The 23,685-nt window shown below is 39.2% G+C and overlaps 1 protein-coding gene across 2 annotated transcripts in view; it reads right to left on the bottom strand.

The window, feature by feature from the left end:
* Nucleotides 1-1,059: 1,059 nt before the first annotated feature.
* The window catches only part of LOC123313878 (muscle segmentation homeobox-like), a 30,325-nt gene continuing 7,699 nt past the window's right edge, over nucleotides 1,060-23,685 (bottom strand). Inside the window, exons 2-3 of one of the 2 annotated variants that reach the window (XM_044898967.1) lie at nucleotides 4,396-4,583; nucleotides 1,060-2,540 (exon numbers count right to left, since the gene is read on the bottom strand). In XM_044898967.1, the coding sequence (XP_044754902.1) occupies nucleotides 2,265-2,540; nucleotides 4,396-4,583 (464 nt within the window). In that variant the 3' untranslated portion in view covers nucleotides 1,060-2,264. The remainder of the gene's footprint in view (nucleotides 2,541-4,395; nucleotides 4,584-23,685) is intronic. The other variant, XM_044898968.1, reaches the window with a different exon arrangement.

Below are 23,685 nucleotides of genomic sequence, written 5' to 3'. Positions count from 1 at the left end.
TATGGAATTATTTGGTACTGTTATGTTTGCGACACTGCGACAAAAAAGGAAACCAACTTCAACAGATAATGCCTAAGGTATTCACTTACCTGAAGTCTACGCAAATTGAAATCGATTAAAAATAATCAGTAATAAGTTAACATTTAATCTCATGAAAAGATACATCAGTGGTCCTACTCCGGCTCTGGAACCCGTGTATACCCATTTCGCCCGAGATATCAGGCTTAATAAACACTTATTATGTATTCGAAATAGTAAATAATGGTCGTTTAGAAATGACGGCGTGAAGAGATCTGGCCTCTTAATCGCGTTTATTGAACGATCAATAATGGCTCGGTTATTTCAATATCGCGGTGATTTGACAGGCCGACAAGACGTGTTCATTCCGCGTCATACGGTGAGAGGAAGTTTTCGACCACTCCCTATATACAAATCGAACGGATCGTGCATGCGGATAACGATTATGGTCATCTTATTTTCTTCGTGCACGATCGAACGAACACGATGAGAACTGATCATTTTCTCTATCAATTAGGGTGTTAATATTCAGAATTTAACCTCCCCTGGACCATAGGTCTATAACTGTCATGCTCCACATGAAAGATTGCTATTATAAGAATCGTCAATGACCAAACCCTTCTGCCAAAAAGGCTTTACATTTTCATCGCAATTTATTTCACCAGGTTCGAATTTTATTACATTTGGTTTTCTTGAGTTTTGTCTGCTTGTTGTTGGATCTGTCTAAAGCTGTTCCCCCCACTTTTAAAGTGATTGTGATAGCAAAATAGGATCTAATGGAGTAAAATTTACAACAAGTTTATTACAACTAACTGATCGACTCAAGTTGTAATCATTTTTTTGGGCTTCCCTTCGCCCATTTTTAAGAGATCAAAGTTGGAAAAAACTTCAAGAAACTTTTACTACAAATGATGATGGTTAATTTAGTAGTCATCAGCTAGCACAGATGCAGGTTTCTCTTTCAGCCTTCCAACTTGTTACTAAGAGCATCTTGAAAACATGTTTTTTTTTCATTTTGAGGGGAATAAATGAAACAAATTCATATTTAAATAAGTTTATCTAAATTCAACCATATACACTTACAATAAATAATACAATAATCAGAAGAGCCTCACCTGTGTGCTCCCTAAACTTTACACAAGTCTCAATGTGAAGTTGCAACATCAATATACACGTTCCTTTTTACATCCATGATACGATTATATACAAAAATTTGTACAAGTATTATTTACAGATTGACCGTAGCATTTCTGACGGTCGATACCAATACGGTACTGATAAAGGGAACCTCAATGCGACCTCATTTTCTCCATTATGATAACCCCGCATAATTTATACAGTCGATAAGGTGGAATTAGTTGCGTTATCTGAAATTAATTTTTGATATACCATTCAGCCACTTTAAAGACAAATTACGGAAGAACTGTTGAAATGTTCGTGGAGTCTCTCGATAAGACGTTCCTGGAATGGAATCTATTTTGTTAGGATTGTGAAAGATAGCAGTGAACACAGCTCAGAGGTTAAGAACAGTGACAAAGACTTTTAGGACTTAAAAAAAATAATTTCGAAAGAGGACTCTCCTAAACTGCCAATTCCATAAACGTTACCGGGAAAAAATGTTGAGAAAAAATCGTCCCCTTTCTGAACGCAGCATTAAAAACCTCGTAAAATGTTTAAGTGATCATATAGCAGTACCTAATTCCGACATAACCCAACCGAACGACAAGTTAAATGTCTAAACACATGTGTTAAGCTATTATGTATTTCCGTTCTTGCTTTCTGCTTTTTTTGCTGGACCTCCCGGGTAATAAATTACAGCCACCCGCTCGATGTTGCCAACAAAATAAGAACAATTCAACACCCCGCAAAATAAGCCATTATTCCAGCCCATTATTTATAGCTTGCTCGGATTGCAAGGAAAGTTTCACTCTTAATAGAGTGAATTCGAAATTCTGTCTGATTTCTTTCATGTTTCATAAAGGGGTGGGACTTTTGCTTCGTGCAGTATCAAGTATCAATCCATAATGGAACGTTTAATCGAGAAATACCCAACGAAAAATGCAAAAAAAAATTTTTTACACAGTTCTCCACACAAAACACAATGATTTTCATCTGATATGATAATTCAGGTCACTTCAGGTCAAAAACCGATCGCCACTGGACCAACGGACCGAAATCCCAAAATTTCCCCTCCGATTTTCCCATTTTCGCTTCGACCGCGTTTATGCACACCCAACACGCACTCCTTACGACATGTGCGGACTGGGCGATCTGATTGAACTTTGTGAAGGGTTCAGATGATGCGGTGGCGGTTGCGGCATCAGGCCGAGGGGTCCCATGGGGGGTCTGGCGCCCAGTAGCGACGCCAGGGGGTGGGCGCCGGGGTTGAAATAGCCCTGCAGGGCAGGATGCGGGTAGAGGGCGTGCGGGTGACGCGATAACGACGCCATTTTTAGCTTCTCGATCTCGGCCTCCTGCAGGCGTTTCGCCTTGGCTCTCCTGTTCTGAAACCATATTTTCACCTGGAAAAAAATGGAAAAAATTTGTGAAAGTGGAACAAATATGGTGAAATACGAAATCTCTGTCGAGCAGAAGATGTCAAGAGATCAAAGAGAATATAATGATTCATTTTCTAAGAAATATATGTTCCTGTTCCGGCCAATTTTCAATTTATATTTTAATGAACAAACTAATCAAAAGTCTTTGACTCGTACAAATATTTCAACAGTAGATTCTAGAGGTCAAAAGAAACACCTTTTTCCCATACCATTTTTTCCCCTTCGGGCCTGATAAAAAGATATAGTCATTTCAAGTTTTCATACTCAGTTATGCCAACCCTGAAGGAACAAAATTGCCTCCAGAATAACAAGCTAAATCAATGACACTACACATCTGTGGATCTTCTAAATAGAGTTGCATTCAGCCAAAGTACCAAATTTTCCGACTATCCGCAATTTTCAATTACTTGAAAATGGCACATTATACGAGAAAATATGAATTTTACAAAACGTTCAAATATTCAACTTTCAATTTTTGGTATTTTTATGCTACGTAATAATCATATTGAGAAAACTGGAAGACGTGGGTGTTATCTTATGCTCGAAAAAGATTAATCAAATAAATGAAAAACTATATTTCAAAATTCAATCCATTTGTGAGGTAAAACTGAAATTAATTACCACTTTTTTTATGGTTTTTCAACAGCCTGTATCTTTTAAACCGAGCCTATTCGGAACAAATGGTAAAGGAGAAAAGTGTTCCTTTTGATCTCAAGAATCTACTGTTCAAATATTGGTACGAGTCAGAGGCTCACCCTGTATGCACTTCAGGTCCAGTGCGAGGTTTATTTTCCACCGAAGTGAGATGTAGACTTGTGGAAGTATTGGAAATCATCACCTGTTACCTCAATGATATGCTTTCTATGAAACGTATAGATAAACATTTTGAAACACCCACTATAGGACAATATCTCATGATATCTTCTTCTCTTAGGCAATCGTTTTATCTGATTAACACTAGGTACATTAGAAAATTTTGTTCTTATCCGAAATTAACAATAAGGCAAAATTTCTTCACAAAGTTATTTCCTCTATTTATTTAAAAATGGTCATCAAGCGAAACAATGGACGACGACAAACGTAGGCCGCCATAAATGTTGAGTTACATCGACGACAGGAAATATATCCCCCCTATAGTATGGGGGTTGACAATTTCAACATCAATGTAGCACAGCCGGTGGAATGAACTTCCTATATCAACCGAATAAGACATTAAAACACGTATACCATCCTATCGTGTCTCTCCTGATATACCCATATTAAACGAACAACATAATTGAGATATATACTGGCTGTGCTAAATACTCAATCGGCACAATTAAATGTCATTAACGATTAGGGATAAGGGTAATAACGAACGGAAATAGCTGTAAGCTCTGACAGGTCCGATCAATTTTCTATGGGCTCACGGCTGAGTGCTGACTAGAGCTTCGGAATGAAAGTGCGATTGTTTATGGCAAGTAAACCATGCAGGTATTGGAAAAACACGTTGACTTTGTCGGTGTCGTATAAGAATTATTAATTTCAACCAGCAACACTCAGTTATTTAAGGCTGAACTATCACATTCGGTGAGGTGTCCAATTTCTCTATACCTTTTTCAACATAATGAGACAAAAACAGAAATTAAATTGCGAATGAACCCATTCAAATTGGAATTAATCGATTCAGTATTGATCCTGGTGAAATGTGTTAGCAGAGGCTACACTTCTGGGCAAGTTCTTCCTATCGGAAAAAAAAATAATATCGATCATTTTAACTTGCGCCTCTAGTTTATCATCTCATTATGATCTTCCCTGACAAATAATTGTTATTTCTCACTTGCGTTTCCGTCAGTCTTAAGGAACTCGAGAATTCTGCCCTCTCTGCTATACTCAGATACTGCTTATCTCTGAATTTTTTCTCTAACGCCAGAAGTTGCTGGGTGGTGAATGGCGTTCTGGGTTTCCTGTTGGGTTTGTGCTTCCTCAGGTTGCATTTGAGCTTCGCATGTTCTCCGTTTGCGTCTACTGAAACAGGGGAAAGAACACATGAAAAAATTGTTAATAATTACCGGCTTAAGATAAAAATTAGAGCATTCTGCATTCGGATTTTTAGGGAATCAAAAATTTAGCAATGAGGAATTCTCCTCAATTTGGGTTATCACTGCATATGCAAGTTTAAACTGAATAATTATGAGTTTCATTCATGATTTTTTCAAATTCACCGCGGAAACTATTTAAAATCATCCTTCAAATATGGGATTTAAAAATTTAAATCGCTTTGTGCGGAGTTTACGATTTGGCAACAAGACAATGAAAAGAACAATGTCCGATCAGCTTGTTTATAAAATAACAGCTGCTGATCTACAGGCGCGTACTCACTGGCGAGCTTCAACTGCAACAGGCCATAAAAATCCCATAAAATTTAACGACTTTCCTCGTTCGTCGCAGACTTCATAGACAGCCATCTTTGTCTATCTCATCAAGATAATGCATTTGTTGTCCTTTATTATCAAGGCATATTTCAGTCGTTGTTGCCAGCTTGTGCAATTCTCACAAAACGCTTTAAACTTTAAATACCCATTTTTATTTTTCATTTTTAAGTGCTTGAAATATGAATACTTCGTCACATCCAGATTCTTCGGCTGCTAATGTGATTCAATCAGTATAATTAGCTAGACCATTTCCTGAATGGATTTCCTAATGAATTTCCATTAAATACATGTTGAAATTCAAATTGGTGAATAGCAACGAGTTTAATTTAGATTGATTGTTGAATTTTGCCTTATAGACTTTTTGGTGAATCATATCGTAAACAACATGAATTTCTAGGACGTTTCTCAGTAGGTTTGAGGCGAAAACGCCTCAAATGACGAGGAAAGGACACGTCAAGCCAATAATCGCATCTTTTTCAAAACTTTCAGTTCAACTCCCTACGACGCACGACCGACCGGTGAAAAAATCGCATTAACTGGAACATCGTGAACGGCTTATCTTCGTGAAGAAGCGGTAAATAGTCACCAGTCCTTGGCCATCTTCAGTTCAGATTTAGATCCTGTCTCTGACTCCGGTAATTACGATTCCTTTAAGGATCGTTTAGGTAAGATTGAACTACTAATTGTTGCAAATGGTAAACGCCATGTACGGGCAAGACCGGGAGTTTAACGTTGAACGACCATCGAGAAGATATTTTATGCCGTCTTCACAATGGCGGAAAGCTTCTTGGGATGGAAAAACTATTTTTTTGCGGCGGCTGTAGATGGCGGCGCACACAGCTCGCTTACAATCAATTAGGATTGATCGTTTACGAGAAGTAGAAGGCGAAATTGGTCTTCGCGGAAAGGCTGAAAAACGACGGAGTTCTTATAGTGAGTGCTACCCTAATTCCACTACTTTTCTGCAGGCTAATAACCAGTGGTAAGGCTCCTCAAATATTGGCGCAAGGTGGAGTACCTCAATACAAGTATGAGTAGGAAGAAAGATGGAGGACCTTCAAAGGGCGTACACGAATGGTGTGAAAACCTCGACAAGAACTAACGCTAGAGGCAAGAGATACTTTCAATTAAAAGATGGATCAGAACTGAGCTCTTATAACCTATACACTGCCATTAAGTTTAATACTCAATGACACGGTTCAAAAATTAAACTGAAGACTGTGCGTACATGATATAATATGAAAGGTATGCTTATAAAAGGTGTTGGATTAAGATTCAGATTTGATGGAGGCCTGTTTAACCTGAAGCGCCTCAGAGCGAAAGACCATACAAAGTTTATTACGGAACTTCAATATACACACGACTGCGCACTTATCGCTAGCAGCTCAGAGGATCTACAGATAATGTTGGACATGTATAAACATATATACGAAGTTTTAGGTCTTAGACTCAATATTGACAAAACCAAAATCCTGGTAAGTCCGCCAGAAAGCCATCAAAGAGATATCAGCCTGCGGAGGATAAAACTCTGGAACAGGTCGGGCAGTTCAAATACTTGAGAAGCTTCATAAATACTAGGGCTAACCTGGACACGAAAATTCACAACCGTATCAATTCGGCATCACGGGCATTCTGGAAGCTAAAGGACAGAGTGTTTCAAAATCACGACCTCAATCTGAAGACCAAGACAGCTGTTTACAAAGCAGTGGTCCTCTCAACGCTTCTTTACGGAAGCGAAAGCTGGACGCCCTACAGGCGACATATTAAACAGCTTGAACAAACGCAACAACGTCATCTAAGACAGATAATGCACATCAGATGGTTCCACAAACTATCGAATGCGAGTTGTACAACAATTGAGACTCAAGTACCGAGGGCCCGACTCAGATGGAGCGGCCACATTCTGAGGATGCAAGACCCAAAATAGCACTGTATGGCGAATTCAGAGAGAGAGCTCGGAAACCAGGAGGCCAGTATAAGCGGTTTGAGGATATACTGCATCAATCCCTAAAATCAGTTAATGCCAATCATAACTAGAACAACTAGCGTTAGACAGATCACAGTGGAGGTCTTTGGTCCACAGTTGTAATGGAGACTCGAGAAGAATACAGCGGCGGCCAGATCTGGTTGGTGACTATTCATGCCCAGAGTGTGGGAGGATCTGTAGGTCACAGTTGGGTCTCTCAGTCACAGGAGGGCACACAGTCGCAAGTAGCCCTAAGAAATTATAAGTTTGATCGCACCGATAGTTTTGTTTTTGAGTCTTTTTGTAGATTTATTCCCGTAAACGAGATTCAGCAATGATGATGATGACTGACGTACAAGTTTAAATGACAACAGTAAGCTTTAGAGCGACAACCCAGTAGAGTTTGGAGGTAACATTGTCCCTCATCACTACACTGTACTGATAGATATTTCAATCGGAGGATGGGTCCTTGAGCCACAACTAGCGTATCGTGATGAGATTTCGAAAATATTTCTCAAGATCTCCATTTATGTGTGTTACAGTCCTCAAATTGCAGCTATGCAACCTATTCCAGATTTTTCGACCAGAAATTATAACCTCAACTAGGGATTCCTTCGTGTAGTAGAAGTGTAGTTCTGAAAATTCTGAAATTCATAACCATCCAGCCCTGAGACTCCTTAAACTCCGAATGAGCATCCTTTTGGTCCGCATAAAGATCGATTTCAGACGTCCATCCTCATAAACGCTCCCAGTTCTCGCTTCGTAAACGTCTAATTGCCCTCATATTGTAATATCCTGCCCCGGAGTTTATAAAAAGCATTCATTAAGAGGACTGTCGCAGCTAGAATTTAAGTCCTAGGAGGATCACCGACGACGTCTCAGCGCCATCTTTGATGTAGAAGGAAGTTACTTAATCTCCCGAGATACTAATTATAAAGTTAATATAATACAATTAGTCAGATTCTGTTTCGCCGTAACGTTCACAAACGTCAGCTCGCGGGCGATTACCACTGGCTCTCATTAATGTATTTATGAGAGACGATTTGAATGTGGTTAATAAGATGTATTTCATCTGCTACCGGGACCGTCAGACCGTCTAATTCCGCCAATTCGTCTTGGTGGACTATTAATTCCTGTTTGGCCAGCTGCGGAACAAAGGATTGCCGAATAATTAACATCATTTATTGCGACACACACAAATCGCCGAAAATGTGCAGAGAAATGCCTGAAATTCGTAGTTTTATGGGCCTCTCCATACATATTTCTATGACCGGTAGGTTCGGACAGTCAGTAGTTACAATGAGCAGTAGATCTGATGACCGGTAGTTGTAATAGACCATAGTTCCAGAATCCAGGTTTAAAACTCAAATTATTTCTGGTCCACAAATAATGAAATTATAAAAATAAACTATGTGAAAATGGATCGAAATATAATGGGAATGTGTTGATGAAGATATGAGACTATAAAGTTTTAATGACAATACGATAGGACATCGCTAAACGTGTTTTTGAATTTGTCCTCAGATTCAGCCATTCCCCGGTCTAGGACGACAATTAAAACCAATTAATAGTCTTCAATCGTCCACTAAAACGACAACATAGGTTGTTCATTTGGAGTTTGAACAATTAGGGGGTCTAACTACACGTTTTATTGGCGGAAAATTGAGGAACCATGTTAAAACCTTGTGAGCAGAGCCTTGAAGACGTTATTAGAGACCATTAAATCGAATTAGCTTTTAGTCAAGCATGGCATTTTCGCGTATTCAATCATAATTAAAAAAAGGATTTCATTATTCCATTTGTTCGTTTACGCTTCCCCATCTTTCGTTGGTTTTTACTCAGTTTAATTGTCTACATTTCAACAACGGCTCGTGAATCAAGTGACGAATGATATTTATACTATACAGGGTTCAAAAGGATTTTAGTTTCCGTTTTTATAATCCTTCTACTAGTAGATTCGATGAATCTCTTGGTATTCATGTTGCTATTTGTCTCTTTTGTTGGATAGTTTTAGTCATTTTTCAGTTTATGTTTAGTTCTTGAATGTTAACTACGGCGGTTTTTATTCGATTTTTAATTTTTTATTGAGTTTATCAGTTTGGTTCGAATATTGGTGGTTCCTTATACTTATAGAGTTTCTTTTTCTGTTCTATGGTCAATTTATTGTCTTGTTCAGAAGTTTATGACTTTTATTGACATGAGTAATTGGATTTTCTGAATGATTGCTTGGGCTTGCAGAAGGATGATGTGAAATGATCCACTTTGAATGTGAAATTTCATCATCATCTTTCAACAGGACGACCGCAAATAACAGCTCTTGGGATCGTTTCTCTGTCTATCATTTCCCGTTGTAACAATTAGAAAACCATCGAGGAGAAATTCAATTTATCGGCCACTTATTGCCGATCCATGTCCGTGGAATGCCTCCCCATCCTCGGAACTTATTATCGGGAATTATACACGCTAGCTGCACAAGTTATCGGCGAGTGCAATGCTCTTAACTAACGCAGAAGAACTCTGAAGCCCCTCCTACCGTAAGTCATTAACTGGTCGACATTTTGCCGTGGCTTTTCTCACAGTTTTCGCTCGACCGTCATCACTTTCCTTCTACGGTTCCCGTACATCTACAAACGGGAGAAATTAAACCGCTTTTTAGCCGCGTCTATTATTGGATAATGGAAATTTCTGTTAACATCGCCAGTTATTTGCAACAATTCGCGAGGAATACCTGTTGATTTAAAATTAATTTAATGGGAATGCTGTCCATACTTTGCTCATTTCGACGCTGGAGGTAATGGCGTTTTATAGTTGCGAAATTACCCAAAGGAATCGTCCGTATTTTACTCTTTTTATATCGTAAGATGGCAGTAATCTAAGCGCGTTACCATCTTGGAGATGACGACACATAGGAGGCAATGAATTATTTCTGCAAAGTTTGCTCAATTAGTCTAATGGGTGCCTAATGGCACTTTGTCGGGCGATTTTCAGACTTCTATGGACTATTATTCCAGCCATGCCGATAGTTATGACATTAGTTACCTTATAAGCTGGAAAATTATCGACCACATTCTGAGTAATTATACGGCGGCCATAAAATCGAGAGCTTTCTTCTAGGGGCATTCGCAACTTGTCCATATTCAGTGGTTGGATTGTTGGTAATTTCGCTGGTATCGCAAAGGGGAAGAAAAATTTCTTAGACTTCTTCGAGAGAAACTATACGGAAGACCACAAAGATCCATTCAGTCTGGATAGTGAAGATCTCTCTTTCAGACTATCAAAATTTCAAAACCTATGGGACTATAGTTTTTTCCCTCTATTTTGCTACAGATACACAGGGCTTTCTTTCTTTTGTGTTGAAGAATATGATCTTCCTCAGAGCAAGTCATCTTCAGTAATTCAAAATAAGAATCAAAGAGTGGTAGCTAGGGGTCGACAAGTTCTTGAAAATTTCAAGATCTGGACGTCAAGAGAAGAATTTCAAGACAGGACAAGAAATTTTATGTCATCGTCTTGTTGAAACTGCAATTGGAATCTAGATCTAGAGAATTTTCCTTCCTTTATACTGGCTCCCTCTGTGAATTCACCATACAGAGCTATTTGGGGAGTCTTGTGTCTTGCATCCTCAGAATGTGGCCGCTCCAACTGAGTCGAGCCCTCGTTACTTGAGTCTCAATTGTTGTACAACTCGCGCGTTGCAAGACTTCTACATTCGAAACTTTGTGGAGCCATCTGATGTGCATTATCTGTCTTAGATGACGTTATTGCGTTTGTTCAAGCTGTTTAATATGTCGCCTGTAGGGCGTCCAGCTTTCGCTTCCGTAAAGAAGCGTTGGGAGGACCACTACTTTGTAAACACCTGTCTTGATCTTCAAATCGAGGTCATGATTTTGAAACACTCTGACCTTTAGCTTCCAGAATGCCCGTGATGCCGAATTGATACGGTTTTGTTTTTCCGTGTCTAGGTTAGCCCTAGTATTTATGAAGCTTCCCAAGTATTTGAACTGCTCGACCTGTTCTAGGGTTTCATTCTCCAGGCTGATATGTGTTTGAAGGCTTTCTGGGGGACCAGGATTTTGGTTTTATCGATATTGAGTCGAAGGCCTAAAGCTTCGTATATATGTTAATAGGTCACCATCATTATCTGTAGATCCTCTGGGCTGCTAGCGATAAGTGCGCAGTAGTCTGCATATTGAAGTTCCGTGATAAACTTTGAACATTTCATGAGGCAAACTCAAAGTGTTAGTGGTCTCGGTATTTACAAAATCCATGGCCTTTAGACACCGAAACGCTGAATTTTTGGGCCTCCTAGTTGTAATTGATTAATCGATACTGGGTGTTCTGTTTTCCATGTCACTCATTATGATAACTAACAAGGTTGAAAGATCCCTGGAACCTAATTCTAAACTTCCTTGCATCCTTTTCTGATTCCCCTTGCGGCTTCTGGTTTCTAGGACGCCTCTATACGAGGCAACCTATTAAATTTAAATTTACCCCGGCCTAGATCCTAATGTGAATCCTGCGCCATACAACACACACACAATTTCTCGTGAACGGAGAGCTTCAGCCATTAAATATCTCTGTAATTGCTAGATCAGGCATACACTATTTATATTATGTTTATGAAAAAATGGTATAATTTCGGCTCATTTATTATTTTCGTCGTTGGTTCTTGTGTCCACCTGAATTTCGAGAGAATAACAGTATTTCTTTCTGTCAGTATTGCCACTAGTACCTATGACTCATTATCTTGCATTGGTGATTGCTGCTGCGTTTTCCTTTAACTGATGCTTTACCAGCTACGCTTTCAGATTCAAATTTATCATTTTTACTCGCATTAGTCGAAGTCGCTTTAGTTTCACTGATCATTTTATATTTTCACTAAAATTTACGTTTCTATCTATTGCTTGTTAGTGAATATTCTGAGTAAGAACTAAATGGCTCAGCAGACGCTCTGTTTCCTGAAGAGTAAATGTCACTTATGGTAAAATAAGGTTACCACTTTGTGATAATCAAGAGTAGGTAAAGAGAGAAGTTGCAATCCAGTTCAAAGCTTATTGGGAGAGTGATGACGTAGAAGGTGGCAACGTCAAGTTCAATTGACAGAACTGGGTCCGTTAGCAGTGGCGTATCGATAGATTTTTGACGACACAGATTATGTTCACAGTAACCTTCACAAAATCATACATTTTTCAAAGATGGATCGGTAACGTTGCATCTAGTGCATCTCCCTCTCTGTCTGTCACTCTCGCGACTTGTTTGGAGGGCGCCCAATCCTCCAGATAACTTCTTCGAGCAATTAGCCATGCACATTTATGTATATGGACATCTCGACCGTTTCATCGTCCGTAAAACGACCCCAGCGCGACCGGTATTTCACAATTCACCACGCAATCCCGTCGGGGACTGGCCCGATGAAGTTATAAAAAAAAGGTCCGATTCACGAAAAGTTAAAACGGCACTTTCCAATCTCTTAACGAGCATTTTATTCAAATGGCGATGTGTTAATTAATGCGAGCCGAGAATGAGACCGAGATTAGCTCAATTAAGGCTCCCGGTTTTAGGCTTCCAGCTTTATTTGCCCAACGGAGGACAGACGCCGGGCTCGGGGTACCAATTATACCAATTTGGCGAGGAATAAATTATCCTCTACGCCCAGGCCGCGGACCAGTAGGTCGGTTGCGGACTGAAAATTGGATCTTCAGCGGTCCTCAGGGTTGTGTTTCATCCCATACCTGAAGAAATGAGTTTTTCTCACTCATACACAACCATCTGCCGAGGCCAATGTGAAGGCTGCTCATTCGGCGGCCATGTTCATTCATTCATTCATTGCTGTATCTCGTTACAGAGAATAAATCTACAAAAAGACTGAAAAACAAAACTATCGATGCGATCAAACTTATAATTTCTTAAGGCTACTTGCGACTGTATGCCCTCCTGTGACTAAAGAAACCCAACCGTAACCTACAGATCACACACTCTGGTCATGGATAGTCACCAACCAGATCTGGCCACCGCTGTATTCTTCTCGAGTCTCCATTATAACTGTGGACCAAAGACCTCCACTGTTATCTGTCTAACGCTAAATGTTCCTAGCTATGATTGGCATTAACTGATTTTAGGGATCGATGTAGTGTATCCTTAAACCGCTTATACTGGCCTCCTGGTTTCCGAGCTCCCTCTGTGAATTCGCCATACAGAGCTATTTTGGGGAGTCTTGTATCTTGCATCCTCAGAATGTGGCCGCTCCATCTGAGTCAGGCCCTTGTTACTTGAGTCTCAATTGTTATACAACTCACGCGCTGAAATACTTCTGCATTCGAAACTCTGTGGAACCATCTGATGTGCATTATTTGTCTTAGGTGACGTTGTTGCGTTTGTTCAAGCTGTTTAAAATGTCGCCTGTAGGGCGTCCAGCTTTCGCTTCCGCAAAGAAGCGTTGGGAGGATTGGTAAAGAAGTGTTGGAGGAAGGAGTTGTAAAACAGCCGTTGAAAGTCGTCCAAGGCGACCAAAACCTTAAAGGTTGTCTGGTAAGATTCTGAGATGTTCCAGGGAAAAACATTGGGCTTGAATCAGCTTTGGAATGAATGTATCACTTTTGAAGGAAAGTACGGTCTTCTTTCCACGTTGCAATCTCAAAATACACGATCCAAAACAACAAAGAACTGAAAAAAAAATCCCCCAAACCCTAAACCAAATGAAAACATCGAAAACTATCAAAAAAAGAGACAAATAGACAAGGCAATATAACTTACACCTGATAAATTGAACGTAAACAGACATAAACGAAACGGCAAAGCAGCTCATAACTTAATACATCCCGAACAGCCATAAAGATACCAGGAAAGACGTACAACCTTCTCCTTCGCGAAAATGACTACCCAGAAGTAAGGTGAGGGTACACGTACACGCGATGCAATTATTCTCCATCTGATACGGATCTGTGCTGGTCCACGATCAATTATTCACGTAATTGGGTTGCAGGATTTGCAATAGGCGATCGTCCAGCCATTACGCAAGCGTTTCATTGGAAATTCGATTGGCTAACTGGAATGATAATAGTCAATTTGTAGCTTGATTTATCTTACTTAAACATTTCTAATTATGTTCCCCCTGTAACAATGGACATATTTCATTTGGTCACCGCATGGATCTAGGAAAAAATCGGTGTCTCTTTTTTCTATGGGCAACGCACGAAGGATAAATTCATTATTGCCATATATGCGGTCAAAATATTTATTACAATTTAATTGAAGATATTTATGGTGTTCGGTTGCATTGTTCGCCAGTTGAATCATACAATTTCCATTTTGAACGTTCATTGTACCATGTGGACGCTAAATCCTCTTAATTCTAACCACATCTGTGTAAAACCAAAGCAAAAAAGTATGATTATGATATAAAAAACATGAAACCTCACCCTGTTTACGAAAAATTTCTGTAATAAATTCATTGATAGGTAATGAGTGTTCTGTTTGAAAACCATACAAAATTTAATTTTTTGTTCCATCTCACAAACGGTTTTATCGAATGAAATGAATTTTGGAATATAGATCTTCATTTATTTTATGAATTTTTTTCGAACACAAGATATTACCCAGATCTTAAAGTATTCTTTATCTTTTCTCGTATAATGCACCGTTTTCAAGTACTTTGATGTTCAAAGATTAAAAAGTATCTGAATAAAACTCTGTTAAGAAGATCCACAGAGATGTGTAATGTCACAGATTTAGATAGTTATTCTGTAGGTAATCTTGTTTTTCTAGGGGTGGCACAGCTCATCATGAAAATTCAAAATGGCTATATCTTTTTATCAGGACCGAATCAGAAAAAATGGTATACGAAAAAAGTATTTCGTTTGAACTCAAAAATCTACTGTTAAAATATTTGTACGAGTCAAAGACCCTGTATATTTTCAGGGCATATTACTGCAGATATATAAGCCTCACCAGAACCCCTGTTCAAACTTTGCATGCAATTATTGAGCGAATATATCGCTACCAATCTGTGCGAATTGAATTCCATCATTAAAAAACTGTTTAGAATATTCGAGCTTTCTGTGCTATGACCAGTAGCCAGGTAAACAGTCACGAAAGAAGGGGTTTGACTAAACATAATTAATACAAATTAGTATGCCCGAAGGTAGCCTATTATCGAGTTACGAATCTGTTATACTCAGAGTGGAATTTTATGTTTCCTCCGTATACAGTTGCTCGCCTCAACTTTCAGGTGTGTATCGGGATATTATGCTGGATTTTACCTTCCCAAGAAAACTCTCAATTTTAACTACTCACAGAATTTATTTTTCTAGAACTTTTCGTCCCACCCTGTATATGGTAGGTATTTTGAAATTGATTAAATACCCTCATACTTGTTTTTTTTTTATGGAAAATAATAACTACCCTTATAATTCAAGTGATAATAAGTACCTATTAACTGTGATAACTGGGGATGCTTCTATGAATTCTTGAGTTTTTCCTGAGCCTACAGCAAACATTCTTAAAAGGCGATTATTATCTCTCTTAAAGTAGATACTATCATAGCTTGAGAACTTACGTGATTAGTACAAATTTAAGCATATCTGTAGAATTCATTGTGGAATCGCGTTATCGAGAGCCAACCCTGTGAATTTTCCAATGAATAATGCATGAAAGACCATTTCCAGAAATCAAAATTATTCGGTATTAGCATTGCTAATTATTCAACCAACGACTGCGGTGTTATGGAGTAATTAATTTTTAATAAACTCCACGAGTTTAAAGTACTAATTAATAACATTAATCATGTTCTCTACGTCTGCTGTTGAATGAATCTCTGTCCAGAGTTAAATATTAGAGATGAAGAATGATTGTGGTATCGATGATGATCATAAATGCGAATATGACCAAATGTTCGGCTTAGTGACTATGCTATCTTGTTGTTCGGCCTCATTTTCAATCCCGCTTAGGAAATATTATGATAATCTTTGAAATAACCGTTGGAAGTCTGAAATATGACTGGGTATAAGAATTTCGCACACTCTGCAACTTCCTCAAAAAAAATTATATATAGGAATATCTTTCCGGATTATATGAACGATACAGTTCGAGGTCAATCGCTGTGGAGCGTTATATTTAGTTGGTCCACATTTTTATTCATAATATTCCAGTAGATTATGCTAATTTATTATCTGTTTATTGCCATATAACCAATTAATCATTTCCCATCCAATAACAGGAATATGGATTCCGTAGGATAACTCTGAGCGTTTGAAATATCGCTAATTAATTAGAGGAAATCCAACTTTATATTCTATTATATTGTTGTTCGTCTTGTATCTTCTTGATTAATGGTTCATTGATATGGCTAATGAAGATAAATTGCTCGTTTGGTCGTAGGCATTGAAGGTATTTACCATAGTTTAGAGGTTTTTGATGCAGATAGAATTTTTCTAAGATTTAAGATCAATTGAAAAGAGTTTTTATTCCGGAAAAATTTGGATGAAATGGTAGAATAGGTGGAGAGACAATTGCAATGGGGAAATGATGATGCTGAAGACCTAATCTAACAGATTCTTATGGCTTATGACAGAATTTAGGATCTGGAAGAAGGATTGTTACAATTCTAGAACAGTACCTACTTCAGGTCGTTAGATTTAACCTCCATTCGGATCCCAGTTGAAGCATGAGTTATTAAATATGCATCTACCATACTAAAACTGCAGTAAACGAACGGAATGTCAAAAAGTCGTATATAACGATTTTCCCGTCCGTTTTTCATCCACGGGAACCTTCAAACAGATTCCGCGGGATTTGATAACCGAAAATTCAATCTTTCGCATTCCCGGGACCGGCCTTTACGAGCCGTGTGGCTTCTCGAAGCCATCGTAAATAACCGAGACGGCCAGTGGAACGCGTGTTGATAAATATGGCCCTACGGTATTATGACAGTTAATGACTTGTATTTTGACAGTTACACACGATAAATAACGAGTTAATCGCCGGATATGTTTATTCGTTCGTTGGAGTAAGACAAAAGTCGATGGGGACGGGGCATTAGCCGCGATCTCTAAATATAAAACTAACAGGTGAGGCCAGGTCCACGTGCAATAATTCAGCGTTTCGGCACTGGTTCGAAAGTCCGGCTTTTACGGCCTCGGAGAGAAGGAATCGGTTATGATCGGTAAAAATCGAGTTGCACTTGGTGAGTAATACAAACATGAGCATTTCTCCTCGAAATACAAGGACGGCTATACAAAGTGAGTCTTTGACTCGTACAAATCTTTTAACGGTAGATTCTTGAGGTCAAAAGAAACACTTTTTTCCTTTGACATTTTTTCCGAATCGGCTCTGTTTGAAAGATACAGGCTGTTGAAAAACCATTAAAAAAAAATTGTTTATAGTTCTATCTCACAAACGGTTCTATCGAATGAAATGAATTTCGGAATATAGCTTTCCATTTATTTGATGAATCTTTTTCGAACACAAGATATCACCCACGTCCTCCAGTTTTCTCATTATGACCATTACGTACCATTAAAATACCAAAAATGCAAAGAACCCAGTTTTTGAATCTAAGTTGGACGCTATCTAATGAATATTAGAAAAAAATGGTGTAGAAGAAAAGTGTTTCTTTTGTCCTAAAGAACCTACTGTTAAAATATTTGTAAAACTCAATGACTCACCATGTATTCTTTTACAGAGACGATGCATGCAGCTTATACCTAAATACGAGAAGTACCGTGGGTCAACAGAGTTAAGAAAGAGGTTACTGAAATGGCTTTGGAAGATCTGCAGTTCGAAGAGTCCACTGGCAGGGAGTTCAAAAGTCTGGATGCTCTATGTTCAAAAGTGTGGTCGTATGGAGCCTTTCTAGATGATCCACTATATACCAGTTGGGTTAAACTGTTCGGTGAGTTCCCCTGGTAGGTTTTTCGAGACGTGGCTCAATAGAGATCATCTCCGAAGATCATTGGTCATGGAAGTAAGTAGTCTCTTAGAATGGACTGGTTAGAAGGCACTCGGGGGCTCTCAAAATGATGGAAGCTTCTGTTCTGACGAACCTTCAGAGTAATTGTTTCTTATAGAGATTCATGGTCTGCACCAAACAGCTTTTGGGGCCTGGAGGTCCCACTTGGTTCACCGTTGACTCTGTGCTGTGCACAGGGACTGGAGTGAGGATTGTAATACCTCATTTCAACCAGTGACTGTTCCATACTGCAGACTGAACTGTATGCTGTTTTTGTTTGCACACACGGGAGAATCATCGCATGCTGTGACAGTCAGGGTACATTGAAATCCCTTTCTGAGGAGAAAGTCAACTCATACTCAAAGGAGAATGCAGGAGAGCTGTTTTTGAGCTCAGGCCCAGAGGACAGCCCCTCCAGTGAGAAGGCTTAACCTGGGACGACTTCCAGGGCTGCATTCAGACGGAAATCAACAAGAGACAAGATTTCTCGACCGAACACAGTCGAGGAAATATCCCCATCTAAACGAGCCTCAATTTTTTTCGAATTATATCTGGAGAGGTTGTTTCGGTAAATGAATTGTCTCATCCTACCATGCGTAATGAATTTTTATGACTAGAATTGATAGATATGGATCTTGACGATGTTCATTTCCAACAAGATGACACTTAGTGCCATACTAGGGATAAAACAATCGGACAGTTTTCAGATGTTCTCTCAGAACTGCAGTTACAAGTGGCCAGCAGGATCATGCGATTTAACTCCTCTTAACTGTTTCCTTTTTGGCTTAAGTGAAGGAGATAAGGTTTATGCTGATGTTTCTCGGTAAACTCGAGTAGTCAAAGAAGACATTGATGTTGTTTTCGATGATTCCTTCCATTTTTTTCAAAATCGCAAACACTACAATGCGCAGATTTCAGTTGAAGTTGATGAAACAGCAGAAGACACTTTATGGGGAAAAATCTTGGCAAATAATAGACTGATCTGATAAGTTTGCACCTTTTTTTTCTCGGTTCGAAACGACTAACAGAACAGTCGTCGAAATAGATGTATTGAGAGTCGAGCGAGAGTGCGTGTAATTTAGCGAAGAAGCCGCTAATTGCGAATAAAGCTGAATTATCAGCGACTATCTGTTTTATGGATTGTTCCAACTGAAACAATAAAATTGGCGCAGTGTAATTCAGAATTGGATTTGTCCGCTGACGTTATCTAGGTGGCGTTGGAAATTTATGCACCTGGCAATTATTTTATACCTTTCTCGTTGTCATCCTAACTGTAAGCCAACTTGCCACCGGTTTTATTTAGTGGCCGAGCTGCCTGGATTGTTCTTTTTCTTCTTTCGCGTGTGCGAGTCGAGGAATTCTCTCCTCCGTCTCCGAGATCAGGAAGGTATTCTCGATTTTGAGATGGCTACTCTCCGCATCCATTCGCAGTTTTTCATTCGGGAACAACTGAAGCTTGGGCCTTATGTTGATTGATGAGAATGTTCGTCTACACAGGAACAGAATCGTCAACAACCGCATAGAAATGTCTCTTAAGACCAATATTTTATCGACCGTTACTGGTATGCAATGTTACCCTAACAACACCGCTTAACTGACCCACCGCAGACATTACAATAGCTTTGGGCAAAACATTCCTCAAACTTTCATTGATAACTTCATTGACACAAGGCCTAATGAAGTAAGATATCCACAATTCCCCCAAATAAGCCAGCCCGATCCGGAACGAACCACCTAAATCATGCGCCAACATGCCAGCCTCGTCTTCCCCCGCGCGCCGACCCCGAGAGTCTCGGCGCTGTCACGTGATAAATGGTTATTAATCCTGCTAAACAGGCCGAGTAATAAATATTTGGTAATGATCGTTTAGTTGGTCGTTTAACTTCCGACATCCAGCTATGTGGTGGAGTCGGGCGACGCTGAGCGTCGAGATATTTGTGGCGGTCTCGGCATTTTTTATCCTGGACGTGTCGTGTTCCGTCGAAAATCGTATAGGAGAAATATACGGCCATTTTTCTTCGGAACAGATGTTGCGTAGGTGCTATTCCCGGTCGTTTAGTCGATAAGACGACTCGTTGAGAGATGTTGTTTTGGAGAACATCTCTATGGTTTGTTCGTTATGATCCGAATTTGTGTTTTGAAATCGGTGTACATATTCCAACGGCTGATAGGACCATTGGATGATGCCAGTTTTGGCAATTTCAATTTGAATCTTTCCTATCTCCTTGACCAGAAAGCCTGGCATCAGCTCTTGGTCTTCTTATGTCAACAGTCAACAGACTTTTGAGCGCCGCAGGAGTAAGGGACTCCAGATCACCTGGTACCAGAAAGCCTTGTCATTGCTAGCCAACGCAAAAATGGTTTGGGCCAGAATCCGAAGTAGCCCCCTGTAAGGTGAGTTACAGATGTTGTAGTGGCTCTTATAGAAGGCACAACAGACCCAGGGTTCAAAATGCAGTGTAACCTCCTAAAACTATCCTAAATCTATGATCTGAAGCACCTACGCCAAAGAAAACAATGGATGACAAGATGGCAATGAAGGTACTGCTATCTGAATTCCTTTTTGCGTCTGCCATAATGGAATGGGTTTGGTAATATTCTAAAAACTCCTTTATAAAGAACCTACTGACCAATTAGCACACGTCTGGATGTATTTCCAATGATAGAGGAAGTTTCCTGTAATCTGTGAAGACTGACACGGTGGGGACTGGGGTCAACACCCAACGTTGTCTCCAACGTTCGGGCCAACGTTGGCTCCAACGTTCGGGCCAACGTTGGCTCCAACGTTGGGCCCAATTTGAAACGTTTTCACCTGAATGATTCACACTAGGTGTAGGTGATCTTAGTCGAACGTCTGAGTAAAAAAATGTGGCAACAACTGCAACGATTTTTTTCCATTTTCGATTGTGTCTGTACCTATACCAAGTGGGGCAGTGAATCATCATCTATTGAGCGATGTTTCGAAATCGAAACCATAAATCTGCCGCCGGACCGACAAAATCTCCCATTTCCGGACAATAACCCCCCTGTTTGATCGACGTCTACCGAATCCGTCAACAAATTTGCCTGATGATGCCGTCTCTACATATTCAGATATGTAAAATCCATCCCGGTGGATCCATAGGCCTTGTCGCGGATCATCGTAGGGACAAAAGATGCCGTTCTGACAGATCGTCAGAGCCCCCTTCAATCAAACCTCTGCGATCAGTCAGAGTTGGCGCATCCTCGTCGTCGTCGTCTATTGTTTCGGGGGATGCGGACGGATAATTGCCGAATTTCGTAGTCGGAGATTGGCCACCCCGATTATGAGCGGGAAACGTCAATTTGACTTTTAAATCGGCGACGGGTGGAAATTGAGTCGGGGAATTTTTCGATGGTCGGTAGGCTCGTGTGTATGGGGGTAACGTCGATGAAATTGACTGTCGGAAGTGCTCGAGTTTCGATTGGTAGGGGTGAAAAATTGTTCGTTATGAGCGTACGTGAAAGAGAGATATCTGACACAGTTCACAAGAAATTTTGTGTTTTCCAGTTCACTTTGACAACCATTCGCTCAAGGAACTTTTAACTGAACCCAACTTTTTGGGAATTTTTCGAAGGTCATCTTTCGAGTAGATTAATCTTCCAGAAAAATTATCGTAGATCTGAACGTGATACATATTCTGAAAGAGCAACTCTTCTAATATTGAATCTGAGAATCTCATCCATCTCGGCATAACCGTTCGATCTTGAAGAAGTTTTAACTGAACCCAAATTTTTTGGGAATTTTTCGAAGGTCATCTTTCGAGTAGATTAATCTTCCAGGGAAATTATCGAAGATCTAAACGTGATACATATTCTGAAAGAGCAACTCTTCTAGTATTAAATCTGAGAATCTCATCCATCTCGGCATAACCGTTCGATCTTGAAGAAGTTTTAACTGAACCCAACTTTTTGGGAATTTTTAGAAGGTCATCTCTCGAGTAGATTAATCTTTCAGGAAAATCATAGTAGATCCAAACGTGATACATATTCTGAAAGAGCAATTCTTCTAGTAATTAATCTGAGAATTTCATCCATTTCGGCACAACTGTTCGCTCTTGAGGAAGTTTTAAGTGAACCCAACTTTTTGGGAATTTTTCGAGGGTCATCTTTCGAGTAGATTAATCTTTCAGGAAAATTATCATAGATCTAAAAGTGATACATATTCTGAAATAGCAACTCTTCTAGTAATAAATCTGGGAATTTCATCCATTTCGGCACAACCGTTCGGTCTTGAGGAAGTTTTAACTGAACCCAACTTTTTGGAAATTTTTGGAAGGTCATCTTTCAAGTCGATTAATCTTCCAGGAAAATTATCGTAGATCTAAACGTGATACATATTCTGAAAGAGCAATTCTTCTAGTGATAGATCTGAGAATTTCATCCATTTCGGCAGAACCGTTCGGTCTTGAGGAAGTTTTAACTGAACCCAACTTTTTGGGAATTTTTCGAAGGTCATCTTTCGGGAAATTTCTCTTCCAGGAAAATTATCGTAGTTCTAAACGTGATACATATTCTGAAAGAGCAACTCTTCTAGTAATAAATCTGAGAATTTCATCCATTTCGGCACAACCGTTCGGTCTTGAGGAAGTTTTAACTGAACCCAACTTTTTGGGAATTTTTCGAAGGTCATCTTTCGGGAAATTTCTCTTCCAGGAAAATTATCGTAGTTCTAAACGTGATACATATTCTGAAAGAGCAACTCTTCTAGTAATAAATCTGAGAATTTCATCCATTTCGGCACAACCGTTCGGTCTTGAGCAAGTTTTAACTGAACGAATTCTCAAAGTGAAATTCGCAATCTTTGAAAATACCATCTCCAAGTTGAAAGTTTAAACGAAGGGAGATAGGCTTTCGAATTTGCTTGCAATAGATTCAGCGTCTTCGAGAACCTATATCTTCATACCACAATTTCAAATATCTGGCCTGCTCTGGAAATACATTCCTAATAAAATAGTATAGTAAAATTTGCATCGTAATTCACCAGAGGTAAAAGTGAGTTGTAGTACTTATGAAACTACATTGTATGGGTCAATTCGAATTCGTTAAGTATTATTTACATACAAGGTGTAGGTATATTAAGCAATAAAAGGTACAAGCCTACTTTGTATCATTTTCCTACGGAATTGACTGACGTATTTGCACTTCATTTGTTGGACTAGGGAACGGAAGAATATTGAATACTTGGCTTTTCAGGTTTTTTCTCAATTTAATTGAATTATTAATTTCGCAAATGGAATAATTGGCTATATTATACTCAAGGATGCGGGAACCAATTTTAATGACGAGATTTTTCATTTATATGCAGGAAAAATTAAGATCATTGGTGTTGTTGCTTCAAAAAGCAGAAGAGGAAATACACGTTAGATAAAAAACTGATCTCCATTTATATTGCGATATTTCCATTTAAATTAATCGAGAATTAAATATCGGTCAGCGATTTCCGATCAATGAGTAGAATCATCTGTTTGTTGGTGTAATTAAATATGTTATAATAAAACGACAGAGAATTTCCAACTCGACAACTCCGCTATACTAACAAGTTTGTCATTAGTCCCATCGACAGTTGTTAACGATGAAATATGAACTATAATCACTCCAATCTGAACGGAAAAGAATCGACACCAGGTGAATCCTCTTTCAGCAAGGAGAAATTGTTCGATTGAGTGATAACAATGATGGTCTCTGCTCACCCACATATCATTACGCATTACGTATGCAATAAATACCATCATCGCTAACTGTCGTTAATCGTTAGATAGATAA

This window comes from Coccinella septempunctata, chromosome 5 (genome assembly GCF_907165205.1).
Source record: "Coccinella septempunctata chromosome 5, icCocSept1.1, whole genome shotgun sequence".
NCBI lineage: Eukaryota > Metazoa > Arthropoda > Insecta > Coleoptera > Coccinellidae > Coccinella > Coccinella septempunctata.
The sequence above is the reverse complement of the archived record's forward strand: the minus strand, read 5'-3'. Positions and strand labels throughout refer to the sequence as shown.